The sequence below is a fragment of the Verticillium dahliae genome, genomic scaffold (genome assembly GCF_000150675.1).
Source record: "Verticillium dahliae VdLs.17 supercont1.6 genomic scaffold, whole genome shotgun sequence".
Lineage (NCBI taxonomy): Eukaryota > Fungi > Ascomycota > Sordariomycetes > Glomerellales > Plectosphaerellaceae > Verticillium > Verticillium dahliae.
The window spans coordinates 300118-315716 of record NW_009276926.1 but is presented as its reverse complement, the minus strand read 5'-3'; the positions used below and the strand labels follow the sequence as shown (position 1 = coordinate 315716).

Below are 15599 nucleotides of genomic sequence, written 5' to 3'. Positions count from 1 at the left end.
CCTAGGGCGGTGATTAGGATGGTGATATCTGGGATTCACAGCTCTCAGGAGCACGTGAATCACGGCTTACGTGATCGGCGAATCAGACGGGTATATCTGACTCACGTAGGTAGCGGTAATTCAGAGATAGCATCAATCAATCAGCCATCAAGAGCCTTATATCACATACCCTACCTATTCAGAGCTCGCAAGCACAGCAGAAGCACTGGATTGGGGTTCACATAAGCAGTGAAGCCCTCTCAACATTCTAGGAGATTAACAGTTTCACCAAATAAAAAGCCATGGACTCAGTTGCCCCTTCGATAAAACAATGAATCAAATTTGACCACTACACTGTATCGCCATTCGTTTGAGCATAATATTCAGCTCAACAGCGTGATTCTGCATAGCCGTGATTATGAGATTGGTGGATTTACAGAAGGGTCAAGCGCGAGAAGCACGCTGATTCGCTCATCTGAGCGAACTGAAGTCGCGGGGTCGGCAACAGTTTTTGTATACGTAGATATCCCCAATTGAGTCACACCTCAACGATACTTCGAGCTTGGCACAAAGTTCTGCAACTGTGAGTAGTTTGATCATACGTCTAGTTTGCCACATATGGCTTTCGTTGAAATAGAGTGGCTAACGGTCTCCTGGGTTCTCTGAAAACGACCATTCACGCGCCCTGTATTTACCCCGCCATGGAATACATCACCCTTCCACGCTCTCTCCCCTCCGAGACACAATTTGATCGACTGGTCAATAAATACAAAGACTTTCGGCTCTTGTCGATGGCTCAGTCCCCTGGCAGCTTCGGGTCGACACTTGCAAGGGAGGAGTCATTTCCCCGAGAGACATGGGTGTCCAGAGTAAAAAACCCGCTGGCAACCAATTTGGTTGCTGTTGTGCGGCCCCCAGGTCTGGATAGCCCTTCAGCGGAAGGAAAGCTCGAGCTGATATTGGAGCAACCGTGGCTCGCATCGCTGACGCTCGTGGGGCCGCTGGACCCGGCTAAAGCCGAGGAGATGTATGGGAAGGCAATGCATATTGCGCCCGGAATGTCAAGTTTTGGCCCTGCTGAAGAAGCCACAGGAATAAAATGGCAGTTTGCTTTGAACGCTATGTATGTCGTGCCCGAAGGTAGGGGTCGAGGGTTGGCCAAGGGTATTGTTAAGAGTGCATTGCAGCTTGCGGTCAGTATGGGGGAGGGCCAGGGCGTAAGGGTTCTTCTTCTTGTTGATCATGATAACGAAGCTGCTAGAGCTGTGTATAAGAGTTCTGGATTCGAGGTCACGCATAGGTATTGGTTTGACGATCACCGCGTAGGTAGGAGTGGCCGGACGGAAGCAGCGGTCATGAAGCTGGACACAGACGGCCGATGTAGCAGATAGCCTCTGGCTGAAATTCACGCAAATTATTCTCTCAGAAAGTCACCGATCACCACAGAAAACCATTCACGGTAGATTTTGAGGCGCCTGTTGCGGTTGAAACTCGAGGAAAATATTAGTTGAGTCTCAAAGTCCATGTGAAAGACTATGACACATCCGTGGAACTCGCAAGTGGCACGCCAGTCGTACGACGAAGTGAAAAACTCTCGGATGACAGTTGTTATGTATGTGTATCTACTCGGAAATCTGACTCCTTGCTTATGCGGATAGCGCGCCATGAGCATTGCAATCACGCTATCACGCCGTCACGCTAATCGCTACCCCTAGTTTCCAATGCGACCAACACCGTAGTTCGCAAGGACGTGACCCTTGACGTCACCGTAACGCAGAGGCTGCACAAGGTTGGCCTTGTACTTACCAAGCTCGGTCAGCACACTGTTGTCCTTGCGTGCCGTGATAGCGCCCGACGCGGTGATGGCGTTGATCTCGCAGTTGCGGCCGAGGTAGGATGCGCAGTTGGTGCGTGACGCGTCGTCGGGAACGTTGTAGACTTTGCCGGTGCTGCTGGCCGGGGTCATGGGCTGCGGCTGGTTCTCGAGGCGATTGCCCTCGATGAGGACGCGGGCGCCAGCAAACGAGATGTCAAAGGCGTGTCCGGTGTTGTAGTTGTAATAGTTGTTGACGGCCTGGATGATCTGGGTGCCGGACTCGGAGCCAATCTTGGGGGCGCGACCCGAGACGTCGTGGAGGTAGTTCTTGTCGAAGGTGATCTTGTCGAGCTTGCCGACCATCATGATGGTCCAGTAGTGCTTGTTGTTGCAGGTACGGGAGTAGCTGGTCTTGCCGTCGAACTCGTTGTTCGAGAGAGTGGCCGTGTTGGCATCGAAGCTGGGGTAACGTCAGTCAACGGTCATGGTATGGGAAGCTGAGGCGGACTGACTGCGAAACGAACATCTGGCGACCAACGCGTGTGAACTGTAAAAAATGTTAGTCAGGAAAAGCCCGCACTCCTTAGAATATCAGCAGTTACACACCTTGTTGTGGTCGATCCAGACACCGTTGTTCTGACCCTCAAGGCTGATGCCATCGCCACCCCAAATGTGCTGGGGGTTCAGGTTCTGATCTTACAGTCAGTAATCGACACTTTCAGAAGAACGGCGAGAAACCCTACATCAATGTGGAGGTTCTGGATGATGACATTCGAGGCCCCCTGCTTCAGACGCAGACCCTTGCCGTGCAGGACGCCCTTGTTCCCAACACCAACAATCGACTTGTTGCTGCCGACGATGATGCCCACCGTGCCAGCCTTGTCGTACGTGACCTGAACAGGGGTCTGCTCGCTGTCGCAGTCGGGCTTGATCCAGTCCTGGCCGCCGTTGAGGAACGTGCAGACATTCTTGTTGCGGCAGCCCATCTCGGTGACGCTTCCCTCGGAGCCGATGAAGTTGAAGGTCTTGTCAATGCGAATCACGCGGGGGGTATCATCCCCGAGCCATGACTTGAGCCTGGATGGATGTCAGTCTTGGTAGACGCCCTGCGCAACAATAGTTCTTACTGGGCAATGTCCTTGGGGACAGCAGGCGTAGCGGACCCGCCGCCAGTGACGCCTGCAGCGAAGCCGTAGGCCTTGCCAACGACCTGGGCAAAGGACAAAGTTGGCGCTCCAACGAGGAGCACAATTGTGGTGAAGTGCATATTTGAGACCTTGGATGCAACGAAACGGGAAACAAGTGCAATGACGGATGCCAAGAAATGAATAAAAAGAGAGCGAATGGACTGGGAACGAAGCTTGAACATGACAAGGCATGAACGGTTGTCTCCTCCGTCGCTTTATCAACGGCTTCGACCCAGCATCTTGGCAGTTGACAGTAGCACTAGCACCAGGCAGGGCCCATGATCAGGTTACTACATCGAGAACTTCCGGCATGCACAATAGGGCATTTGGGCCGGAACATTGATTCTTGAACATGCATGTCAAAGTGCGGAGAAATAAACTCATGAGCTGTGAAACTTAAGGCGCTCGTGTCAGGGCCATAGCTTCCAGCCTCTCGGGGCGATTGGGTCCGATGTCATGCTCTAAATGGAAACTTGGCCGGGGTGTCGAAAGGGGCGGGAGATGAAAGGGCTGGACGAGTGGGTTTTTGGCACCGCTGAGCTTATCGAAAGAAGCGGAAGCGCCTGGGCGTCTAGGCCGAGTCGGTCCACGAGTGCAGGGCTGGCTCGGAATAAGACTCGCTTTGTAGATCTCCGATCCACCGGCACTTCGCTTTCATATTAGAGGGGTTCCAAACGCAATCAGCGAACGTGTCGTGAGATGTAGGTACTTTGCTCACATAACAAGGATAGTGGCGGAGACGAGAAGAGGTCCCATAGCCTAGACACAAGATGGTATAAGCTTTCAGCGACCAAGGGTATGCGAGGCCCCTTCTTTGTGGGAAAAAGTAGCACGTCGAGTTCGCCGTTTCCAGCTCCCATCGCCTTTTTCAATAAGTAATCCGTCATTCATTACTGCCTGGCTGTTCCCATCCAGCGGATCTCATGATAAGGTATACACTCATAAAAGACATGATAAAGGACACTCTAAGGAACACAGCTCCGCCAAACTAACGTTCAAATAGGACAACCTCAACTTGTTGCATCGCTTACACAAAGGCAAAGAAACGCCAGCTCCGCGAATCACAATCTTTTCTCTTCCCCATCACGGATTCCGTCCACCCAGTGGAGAGCCCCGACCACGTTCGGAAGGTTGCGTGAGCGTGTCTGGTCTCCCTATCTCATCCCGAAGTTAGAGTAGAGGCCATGTGGACTGGGCACAAACACAGCCCCGGAATTGGGGCGCCGCGCGTAGGATCCCAGTTCTGGCTAGCGATTGTCTGTCGCTCACATGGAGTAAACGGGTTTGCTGCTGCTGACATCCGAGGTCAACGGCTTACAGCTCGTCACGTCGGACGCCGTCTTTCACAGCGTCGGCAGCGGCATTAACTTTCTCCTTGGCCGCATTGACCGAGTCGCCAGCGGCAGCGGTGGCCTCGTTCAGGTAAGAGGCAGCAGATGCGGCGCCCGTAGCGTAGGCGGCTTGGAGACGCGCAAGAATGCTTTCGGAGTACGATGGCTCTTTGCCCTTGATGAGCTCCTGCACAATGTTCTGAACGACCTCGTATTGCTTGGCAGCTTGCTCCGAGGCTTGTGCGGCGTACTTCTCAACGTCGGAGTACGCGTTGCCGTACCAAGCCGTGGGAGTAGGCGCGCCATACACCTGAACGCTCAAATGATGGACGACATTCTCCCAAGTATCGACGACACCTCGCTCAACGGCTTCGGCAGCATCAAGGACTTCCTGGGCTGCCGCATTGACAGTGTCTCCGACGATCGAGACAGCGGCCTCGAACCCTTCGCTGACGTAAGATGCGACGGACAGGCCGTCCTCTTGAGCACCGGATGCAACCGCATTGGCAGAAGCGGTAGCAACAGATGCAACAGACGACGCGGTTCCGGCTAGGTTGGTGGGGGTGGCTGTGGCGGTGAGAGAGCTCATGGCAGCGGACGCCGCAGAGAGGAACTCCGAGTAGCGGGCGTGAGCAGCACCCAGACCAGCGTAATAGTTGTATTTGGCCTGGTCCAGGAGCTTTTCGGTTGAGGCAGTCGGTGTGGCCGTGGCGAGGCCCAGGGCAATCTTGGCAGACTCGTACTGTTCCTCAGCCCAGGCACGGCCCTCCTGCAAGCGTTGAGACGCCAATGACTCGACCGAGGCCCAATCGTACGAGGGAGAGGCGGCAGCAGTGGGGGTGCCATAGACACGCCTCGACGCAGCTTCCAGAGCTTCGCTGAGACGGGAGTTGGCTGCATCCATAGCTCCGGCGTAGGCACCAGAGACGGAGGCGAACATCTTCTCTTGCACGGGCTCCGGCTCCGGAGTGCCGTAGAGCTGAGCAGACACAGCTGACATGGCGAGCGAGTATTTCTCAGATGCTTGAGCAACAGCGTGGGAGTAGGCCTCCTGTGCCTTTCCGGAAAGACTCTCAACAGTGCTCTCGTCATCGTCGAGGATAGGTCCTTTGCGGTTGGCGACCGACTGAGCGGCAACTCCAAGGAAAGCAGGTTTGACTGTCTCTGTCTCAGCAGAGACGGGCTGGTCCTCCACAGATTCGGGGATGATTTCTTCCTCGAGCTGCTCCTCAAGATGCTCCTCAGCCTTTTCCTCGGGAGTCACAGGCTTCTGGGCGTCATCTTCGGCAGGCGATGAGCCCGTGTTATTGACGACGAAGGTTTGATCATCCCCCTCAATCACTGTTGAGGCCAGGTCGTCGTGGGCAGAGGCGCTACCTGCAATGATGGTAGAGCCATCGCTGATAACGCTGCTGGCCGCGTCAGAAGCTTGAGAGACCACGCTCTCGACAACGCTGGAGGCAGCATCGGTCGCACTGCTGACCTGTGAGAGAATAGATTGTTCCTCAAGGAGATTGTCGGCGGGCGACTCATCCTCGAGGACATTGGCAGCAGCTTCAAGCGGGTCTTCCTGGGGTGCGGACGAGCCGTCAATGGGAAGATCAGTGGCGGGAGACTCGTCCTCGATGATGTGAGCAGCTTCTTCGAGAGGATCGGCTTCAGGGGCGGAGCTGGCATCGGTGATAGCTTGAGCAGCCTTGGATTCCTCTGCAGCGCGAGATGCCTCAGCCTCGGCCTCCGCAGCTCGAGACTCTTCTGCAGCACGAGAAGCAGCGGCAGCTTGCGCGGCAGCAAAGGCAGCGCCCTTGGCCTTAGCCTCTTCCGCAGCCTCGGAAGCGGAGCGCATGGCATCGCTGTCGAAGTTGTCGGATGAATCACCAGCGACAATCTTCCAAAGGCCGACCTGCTTGAGCCTGACAAGTTCCTGTGCCGCTGATTGCGCAGCTGCCATACCGGAGTCCTCAATCTTGCCAGAAGCTTCACGAGCATCCTCAAGTGCCGGATGGGTAATGATAAGCTTCTTGAGGTCGTTGGTCCACTCGTCAAAACGGTACTTGAGTTCGTGGAACTTGGCCCAGTCCTTGTAGGTCACGCCATCCATCCAAGCCCATTTCATGCCAATGCGCTGCAGGGCCAAATCGCGGATGCTGTCCAGGATCTTGAAGTGGGACTCAGCGGCGTCGGTGATAGCCGCCTCCATATCGAGCTCGAAGCTCTCCTTCCAAGCACGGATCTCTTGGGCCTTCTCTTTGACGGCTAGACCAGCACGTCGAACGGCAGCGTTCAGATCCTGCTCACCAGCCGCACGGTCATCGCCCGCGTTCTTGACAATCACCATGATGTCGTTCTGCAGAGCCTCAACCTCAGCCTTGGACGTGGCCTGGAGACCCTTTAGGAGGCTGGCGCCGATGTCGTCGACGTTCTCCTTGACCATGCGCTGAGATATCTCCTCGATACGGTCTTCGATTTCGCTGGCACCCTCGTCAGCTGCCTTGGCGAACTTGGTCTGCCAGCTTTCGAGGTCCTCAGCAACGGTTTCACGGGTTGTCTTGCGGAGATCAGACTCGTTGACGTCGGCGGGCGGCGCAACAACTTGCTCGCTGGCGTCATGCTTGGCTACATTGACAGCGACCGGGATATGGGTGGCACTCTCGATTTTGGATGCGGAAGCAATGCTCGACGAAACGCTGGACGTGGCCGAGGATACCGCAGAGGACGCAGGCTTGACGAAAGAGGAGGCTTCGGAACTGATGCTACTTGATGTCTTTAGCTGTGGTACATGAAGAGGAGGGCAATTGCAGAGATGGCTTACCCTTCCTGCACGCTTTCAACGGCAGCCTTTGACTTGTCCTTGTAACGCCCGAGGCGCTGTCCAATCCTTGCAAGCTGCGGCTCGACGTTTTTGACGTACAAAACACGTACTTGAGGCCAGACAGTCGTATCAAGGAAGACAAATGTCTTGTTCCATGCCCAGTTCGCAGAAGGGATGATCGTGTCGGTGGTAAATTGAGCGGCTGCATCGTAACCCTGGACGGCGTAGGGTTGCGCGAGGATGTATGCAGGAAGCAGAAACTCATGATAGGTCTGGAGAGCGCTGGTTCGAGCAATATCATAGTAAGGAGTTGCTGCTTCGGACAGCTTGGCGACGTGAGGAGCCACCGTCTCGTCATACTTATCAGTGGCGGCCTTCTGATAAACAGCAAGTTGGGGGGAAACGTTCTGGGACCATTGAGCTTGGCCATATGCTTGGGCCTGGCGCAGAGTAGGCGCACCGTACTTGGTGGCATAGCCCTTGACTGGTGTCAAGACGCGCTCGTTGGCAATGTTGTAGTATGGCTGGGCCAGCTCCACGTAGGGCGCAGCGTATGTTTCGTAGTATGGCTCGACGTGAGGTGCCAGGACATTCTTTGCTTGGAAGTAGGTGCGGCACGCGAGAGGCGATGACTCGTCGCAGTCTTCTAACGTTGAAGGGCATCGGAAAAGAACTGTGATGATGGTCCACCAGGTTGCGATCCTAATGATGGGTTCAGTCAGACAGTGTCGAAGCCAGCGACGGAGACACGTCAATTTCTTCAGCATACCTGGCAATGATGCTAAACAGGCGACCGACCAGGCTGGGGCCCTGACGCGGCGCGTTCCTCTTGACGCCAATAGAATGGCCGTTCATCTTTCCGTTTGGTGTTTTCGAATAGCCGTTGGTGTGGCTGCTGGAAACCTCCATGGCGGAGGTGCGGTGAAGCGAAAGCTTCGCCTGCAGGAGGGAATCACGTCGTGTGGTGGGTACTTGTCGTTATCGCTCTCTCGGTCGGCGACGATACTGGACGTCAAAACAGTGGCGGCCACTCCAACCTGATTTCCGCGTAGCTGCGGGACTTTGTTAGTCGAAAAATGTTGGAACAAAAGAATTACCTGGCTGCGCAGGACGGAGTGTTCGGACGACAGCTTTTTTTCACAGTCGCGAGTGCAGAAGGATGGATGATCCCTCTCTGCATGGGCCAGACCAGCGACACTCGCATGCGAGGCTGGAACAGCAGAAGTGGGGCACGGGGAGCTTCCTTACCCTGTTCTGTGCCGAGATGCAACGTCGGATGGACGATGCGACGACTGCTGGGTTCGCCTGATGTTTCGAAATGGAGAGCGTCCAACGTTGACAGAATCTCCGAACGGTTGTTGAACGCGTTTCGAAATGCGAAGATAAGTTGGTTAGAGTGAGGTTGCGAGATCCAAGTCTGGTCGGCAGCACAAAGAAGACAACGCCCAAGGATTCAAGGCAAAAGCATGATAAGCATGTGGTCAGGGGAGCTTCTTCCTGCACGCTGAGGTAGCGTGCTCACCCATGGCTTCCCAAGGCCAGTCCCTTCGCGGTCCCCACTCCTGTCCAAAACGCCCGAGCTGTAACGAGGGGCTGAGAGGCTTGCCAGGCCAAGTTTGGGGATGCGCTAGGCGAGGGATCAAAGTGGATCTCACCACCACCCAGGTGGCGGCCCAGTGACCACTCAGCCACTCGTTCGTCGTGGTTCAGACCGACGTCATCTCTGGGCAGCTTGTTCCTTGTGACATCAACCCTGTACCGCTGAAGTATTCAGATGGTTGCATCACTCGATTGACTTGGACTGCACCTTCGTTAGTTGTGGTCATGCTGCTCCCATCTCTTCTTCACAAAAGTCTGTTGTCGATACAATCCGACCGAAACACAGATTCCTCGAACACGCGACAGACTCTTCAACGGTCTGGTGTCGAGTTGATGCTGTGCAGCCTAGGTAGCGCTAGGATATGGCCTGTCACAAGCCAACCATGGACGTAGTTCGCCTGATGACGTTTGCCTGCAGCTTATTTCGTGCCTTGCCTTTCGTCCTCCTGCATGTTTAGCACTGCGAAGATAGGAGAAGCGGCACAACTCGAGTCCCGTTTTCTCCCTTGATTGTCAGTCAGGCTTTTAGCATGATGAGCTTATTGTCCATGTATCCACCTGGCTGCGCGCCGAAGGGATAGTAACAGCCTCGAAACAAAGCAGTTGGCTGGCAGGTGGGACACAGCGCCTGTCGACCTCTATGCACTGGGCAGTTGTGGCGCATGCCTCTTCAGACAGTCTTTATTCCGGATTGCACTCAAAAGCATACACTTGATACAAAAGAGATCTTCGTGATTTGGCTTCGTTTTGGGTGAGAACTGCGATTTCAGACTGCTTAATGGCTGGTCGAGCTTCGTAGAGGCTTGAAGGCGATGATGTCTTGTTCTCAATAGAAGGCTGGAATCATCTTTTAATGGATTGCAGCCCGAGCCAGGTTTCCATCCATTCCCACACAGAGTCACGTGCGTTAAAGCGTGAGGTGCTTCTTATCGGATCGCGACTACCTTATCGCTACATTTCGGCTCCTGTGGATTCGTCAGGAACCGCTACCTGCTGTCACCAACCTTATTACCTAGTTGTCAGAGCCGCCCTTCAACCTGCCCGACCTCAACCTACCAGCGGCATACTTTGTCGGATTGACAGCCAGCACTCAATACCCATCAGCGGCCGACCTCTTGGACGTTACCTATCCCCCCTCCCCTTCGAGCGACACCTCGCGGCATTCGACCGACCCCCTGCGGAGTGCGTGCCCCTCCGACAAATACGGAATCGACGACAGCATCCACATTTCCCGAAAGACCACGCGCCTGAGCTGACGGTGTGACTTGCCCGGCGACGCTTGTTTGTCAGTTTCCCGACAGTGAAAGGCGACAAGTCCCATGCCTCCATAATCTGTCGCCAGTTGTCGGCGATCAATTTCGACCCCTCGAAAAGCTACCTACAACATGGCGGATCCGGCAATAGAGCCCTTCATGACTGCCGACGCCCTCGCACATCCTCGCCGCCGACTCTCCGCATCAACAACGGCTGATCAGGGCCGGCCGAAGACCTCACTGCCGGAGACCAACAACCTTGATCCCGATACTTGCAGGATATGTCGAGGTGAGGCGACACCCGACGAACCGCTTTTCTACCCCTGCAAATGCAGCGGCAGTATCAAATATGTGCACCAAGAGTGCCTGATGGAATGGCTGTCGCACTCGCAGAAGAAGCACTGCGAGCTGTGCAAAACGCCTTTCCGATTCACTAAGCTGTACTCGCCTAAAATGCCGAACACACTCCCCGTCCATGTCTTTATCGGCCATGTAGCGAAATATCTCTTTCGGAACATCTTGACGTGGCTCCGGGCCGGCTTGGTGGCAGTGGTCTGGCTCTGCTGGCTACCTTGGCTCATGCGTTCTGTCTGGTCGTTTCTGTTTTGGCTGAGCGACGAAGGCCTTGGTGGTGGACAGTTCTGGATCCCCGCCAACATCTCGGCATCGCATCCCGGACACCCATACATCGGCTTGAAGTACCTTGACGCCTGCCCTCTCAACAAGTCCGCTTACAAGTCAGCCATGAGTCCGAATCTTGGACGCAACATGAATGGACTCTTGCAGACCCATTCCACAGCACCTTTCTCCGGGTCATGGCACGGATTCGACATCACCACCGATGACTCCTTGACTGCAGGTATGCTGAGGCTCTTTTTTGGGTCCATGCCGCCCTCCTTCACAGTAAGCCATAGTATCCCTGGGGCTGCTACGTCCTTGGATCCGCATGCGTCCCTCCTGAGTAACGTTTCGTTCCTTCGAAACTTTTCGCGCTATCCCGTACTAAACCGGACGCTCATCAACATCTTCGAGGGTCAGATCATTACCATCCTGGTCATTATCTGTTTCATTCTTGTCATTCTGGTCCGTGACTACGTGGTTCAGCAACAACCCGAGATTAACATGCGAGCTGCTTTTGCTGCTAATGAGCAGGAGCAGCACCAGCACCAGCATCAACACGAAAATGATGAAGAACAGCGAATGGCCGCACAAGTAGAGAATCTTCCGGGGCCAGACGACGATTGGATTGACCAAGACGACGACGGATCTGCTGCAGAGTGGCAAAATCAGGTGCTCGACTTACCTTTTGGGAACATTGGCCCACGCTGGGAGCAGGACAATAACCAAGCCGAGGGTTCCAACGCGCCTTTTGCCCAACCGCAGCCTCGATCAAGCGCGGAGGAGCAGGCCGAAGCTTCAGAGTTAGTGACCGATACCCTCGCGAGTCTTGCCCCGTCTCCGGCACAAACCTCCGATGGTATAGACACGGAGCAGCCACAAAGCCCCGTAGCTACGGTCCACGAGTATCTGAGAATCTATCGGCAATCGAACGGTGATCCGCACCTTATCCTCCAAGCCATTCAGGATGAGGGCTTGGAGGACAAGCTTGGATACTGGGCCCGTGTCACCAGGTCCATGATTGATAAGACGAACGGCAATCCGCCCCAACAACCCAGCACTGAGGAAGGGCAACAGTCGCGAGGACATGGATGGGCTGATGGGCCATCAGGGGAAGAACCCCGAATTGTACAGCTTCCTCTACCTTCAACGCCTGAATTCGCCTGGCATGGCGGCATGACGAGTGCTAATGCCGATTTTCCGGAGGCCAAGGGCAAAGAAAAGGAATATGAGGTGCCCGAGGAGTCTCAAGCTTCGCCCATTGCTTCCGGGTCATCATCATCGTGGAACAATGCTCTGAGGCCTCGGTCTGTCTCGGATGGCCCCCAGAGAGCAGCTACCGTCAACCCCCTGGCCAACAACAGCTGGTCGTTCTCGGCTTTGCCAGCCGAGGCTCCTGCACGCGTAAACGCATCTTCACCGGAACTTCCAGAAGTAACAGAGCAGCCCGATGATGCGTGGGAGAGGACTGGCGCACCAAGAACGCCGACTCCAGTTGACTGGACCTGGACGCCTGCCGCAGGAGAAGAGACCGAGGAGCTTCAGGCACAAATTGATGCCTCAAACTTGGATGACGTTAGCACTGCGGCCTCAGCATCAGGTTCCGCACATGCTGCCTTTGAACACCTTGAGGTCGACCACGCCAGTCTCGATGTAAACCCCGATGGCGCAGACATTCGAGAACATGAGCCTGTTGTGGCAAATGCCGGCGATGTGGCGGTGCCTCAGCGACCCCCTCTCCAGCGCGGCGTCATGGATCGCCTTGCTGATTTCATGTGGGATGGCATAGAAGCTCGGGAGCTAGACATCGGAGCTGGTCATGCTGACATTCTCGACGCTGATCATGTTCACGATAATGTTGGTGATGACGAGCTTTTTGAAGAGGCGATCCCTCTGGAAGGCAATAACCCTAACGACTTTGCACGCGATCCAGAAGTTGTCGAGGCGGCAGTGGCAGCGGGCTTGGATCCCGAAGCCATGGATGATGCGGAAGATATCGAGGGCGTACTGGAGCTCATTGGCATGCGTGGACCCCTTGTGGGACTGTTCCAAAATGCTGTTTTCTGCGCAGTCTTGGTTTCCGTCACCATCTTCATCTGCGTCTTCATTCCCTATAATATCGGGCGCGTCAGCGTGTGGGCGGCAATGAACCCGATGCGCTTGGTTCGCATGCTGTTCAGCTTCACGAAGTTCATCCAGGACGTTGCTGTCGCTATAGTGGCGGGATTCTGTAGCCTACTATTGGGTGCCATGTTCATGGTCGGCAACGCTCTTGGACTATGGTTGCCCTCAGCGCGGCGGTCCTGCGAGAACCTTATGACTCATACTTGGAGTCTGTCAGACCATGCAGGCAAGCGAATCCTCGAGAGTCTGAGTGGTGAACTTCCCCTGATTTCTGCTACGGAAATGCAGAATTTCTCTGCCATCAGCCATGAGGCATTGCAAACGCTTAAGAGTCAAGTCGCGTCCCTGTTTGTCGGCGTCGGGGCTGCTTTAGACGTTATCTTCGACGGGAAACTCCCCAGCAAGGCGTTGCACTTCATCGTTTGGGCAGGCAAGGTTGGAGTCTCTGCCCTGGACTTGGTGCGTGACTTACCGCATCTTCTTCTCAACCCCGCCAGTTGGGTCATCAGTTTCGATGTCCCCGATGTGCCAGTCGGCGTTGACCCTGCGCTGGCATCATGGTCAGGACCTGACCGTTTCTGGGCCATTTTGTGCGGTTACCTCAGCATGTCTGGTGTGGGAGCTCTGTACCTACGCAGAGGCACGCCATTTTCGAACGGACAAATCGCCCAAGAGTGGGAGGCATCGTTGATCGACCTCCTTAATCAAGCCAGCGGCGTCATGAAGGTCATCTTGATCATCAGCATCGAGATGCTCGCCTTCCCGCTTTACTGTGGCCTCCTTCTGGATGCTGCCCTACTTCCTCTTTTCGAAGATGCCAGCTTAAAGTCCCGGATGGCTTTTACCATCAATTACCCCCTAACCTCAATATTTGTGCATTGGTTTGTAGGCACTGGGTACATGTTCCATTTTGCGCTCTTCGTATCCATGTGTCGAAAGATCATGCGCAAGGGGGTACTATGTAAGTTGAATCGACATTGGGTTCCCGGAAGGCAAAATTAACACGTCCAGACTTTATCCGAGATCCTGATGATCCCGACTTCCACCCAGTTCGCGACGTCCTCGAGCGCAATGTCGTAACGCAACTTCGAAAAATACTGTTCTCCGCATTCGTGTACGGCGCGCTGGTCATTGTCTGCCTCGGGGGTGTTGTCTGGGGGCTATCCTTCACCGTGCCCAACGTGCTGCCGATTCACTACTCATCGAACGAGCCGGTACTGGAGTTCCCAATCGACCTCCTCTTTTATAACTTCGCCATGCCACTCGCTGTCAAGTTCTTCAAACCCAGCGATGGCCTCCATGCTATGTACACCTGGTGGCTTCGAAAATGCGCTCGTGGCCTACGTCTCACTTGGTTCCTGTTTGGTGAGCGTCGCATTGATGAAGAGGGTACGCTGGTTCTGCGCTCCTCGTCCAGATACAGCTCCCTCCCGTGGTGGAAGCGCTTCTTCCTCGAGGTCAACCAGAAGAGCCAGGTGGTGCCCAAGAGATGGAAGAACACGTTTAAAGGCGGTACTGCCAAGCCATCCTTGGCGCTCAGCAAGGAGAAATTCACCAGCTCCAGTCTTCGAAAACGCAGGCTCGTCGAGTCCGGCCAGCTCATCAAAGACGGTGTCTTTGTGCGCACGCCGGGCTCTGATCAGGTCAAAATCCCCAAAGGCGACAAGGTGTTCATGGAAGTATCCGAGGATGATGAACGCATGGATGGCAAGCCTGATCTTCCTGATACGGACCTGTACTCGTCCGACCAATATCAGCTGGTTTACCTGCCGCCGCATTTCAAAGCCCGTATTTTCCTCTTCATACTCTTCATCTGGGTCTTCGCCGCAGTTACTGGCGTTGGCTTCACCATCGTCCCTCTCGTTTTTGGGCGCAAGATGTTCGAGATTCTTATTCCGGCGCACATCCGTACCAACGACATCTACGCGTTCAGCATTGGCATCTACATTCTCGGCTCCGCTGCCTACCTGGCCTTCCATCTTCATTCAATCACTGGGAAGATCCGCAGCTGGAGTGCGACTGCTCTGCGGACTATATTTGCTAGCGAGGCACCAGCACGCTTGGCGCGTTTTGTGTCGCGCGCTGCGAAGCTCGTGTACACGTACACCATCCTACTCGTCGTCTTCCCCCTGATGCTCACCTCTCTCATGGAGCTGTATCTCATCATCCCGCTCCACACATATGTCAACCCCCCTTCTCCATACGCACTGCCCGTAGATAATACCGGTACGTTGGCTGCTGGTGCTGCCGCGCCTAACCAGCACACTGCCCGTGTCATCCAGTCTTGGACCCTGGGCCTCTTGTACGTCAAGCTCGGCGCACGCATCATCACAAGTCTCTACGAAGGTCATCGCCCTGCGCACGCTGTTCGCGCTGTCCTTCGACGTGGTTGGCTTGACCCCGACGCTGGCGTTTTGACACGGGCTTTCGTCATCCCCGGCCTGTTTGTCGGCGGGCTCGCCCTCTTTGGCCCCGCCTACGGTGCCAGCCTTCTCGAGGCTCGTGGCATGCTTGGCTCTCCCAGCCCGGCGCCACACGAGCTCAAGATGGTGTACCGCCTCGCATACCCGGCGGCTGCCTTCAGTGCGCTGGCGGCGGTTCTGTTATGGAGTGTGCTCGGGGTGTTCCACTCATGGAAGGTGAGAATACGGGATGAGGCCTATCTCATTGGAGAAAGACTACACAACTTCGGCATGGGCACCGTTGGGGCCACTGCTGGGAGGGCCCAGTGGCGCGGAGCAAGGATGTGATGCGTCGACGAGGTCATGACCATGCACCGAACGATTTTAAGCTAGTCTAGACAGTAAGTTTAACAGCGAATGTACCTTTATGCGTCTGATTGCCGTCACTCCTGCACCAGTATGAATGTTCTGCGTGATG

General features: G+C 55.1%; 3 protein-coding genes across 3 annotated transcripts; 1 reads left to right on the top strand and 2 right to left on the bottom strand.

Moving 5' to 3' along the window:
* Positions 1-1690: 1690 nt before the first annotated feature.
* On the bottom strand, positions 1691-3164 carry VDAG_03656 (pectin lyase B; the record flags this gene model as incomplete). Its single annotated transcript, XM_009653740.1, has 5 exons — positions 1691-2255; positions 2320-2342; positions 2402-2485; positions 2539-2872; positions 2923-3164. 5 exons carry the CDS (start codon positions 3162-3164, stop codon positions 1691-1693), a joined length of 1248 nt encoding a protein of 415 aa, XP_009652035.1.
* Positions 3165-4296: 1132 nt separating this feature from the next.
* Positions 4297-8232, bottom strand: VDAG_03655 (uncharacterized protein; the record flags this gene model as incomplete). Its single annotated transcript, XM_009653739.1, has 3 exons — positions 7895-8232; positions 7126-7827; positions 4297-7066 (listed from the first exon to the last, which is right to left on the bottom strand). The coding sequence occupies exons 1-3, from the start codon at positions 8032-8034 to the stop codon at positions 4297-4299; spliced, it is 3612 nt and encodes a 1203-aa protein (XP_009652034.1). The 5' UTR covers positions 8035-8232.
* Positions 8233-10109: 1877 nt separating this feature from the next.
* Positions 10110-15469, top strand: VDAG_03654 (E3 ubiquitin-protein ligase MARCH6; the record flags this gene model as incomplete). Its single annotated transcript, XM_009653738.1, has 2 exons — positions 10110-13680; positions 13731-15469. The coding sequence occupies 2 exons, from the start codon at positions 10110-10112 to the stop codon at positions 15467-15469; spliced, it is 5310 nt and encodes a 1769-aa protein (XP_009652033.1).
* Between the last annotated feature and the right edge of the window lie 130 nt (positions 15470-15599).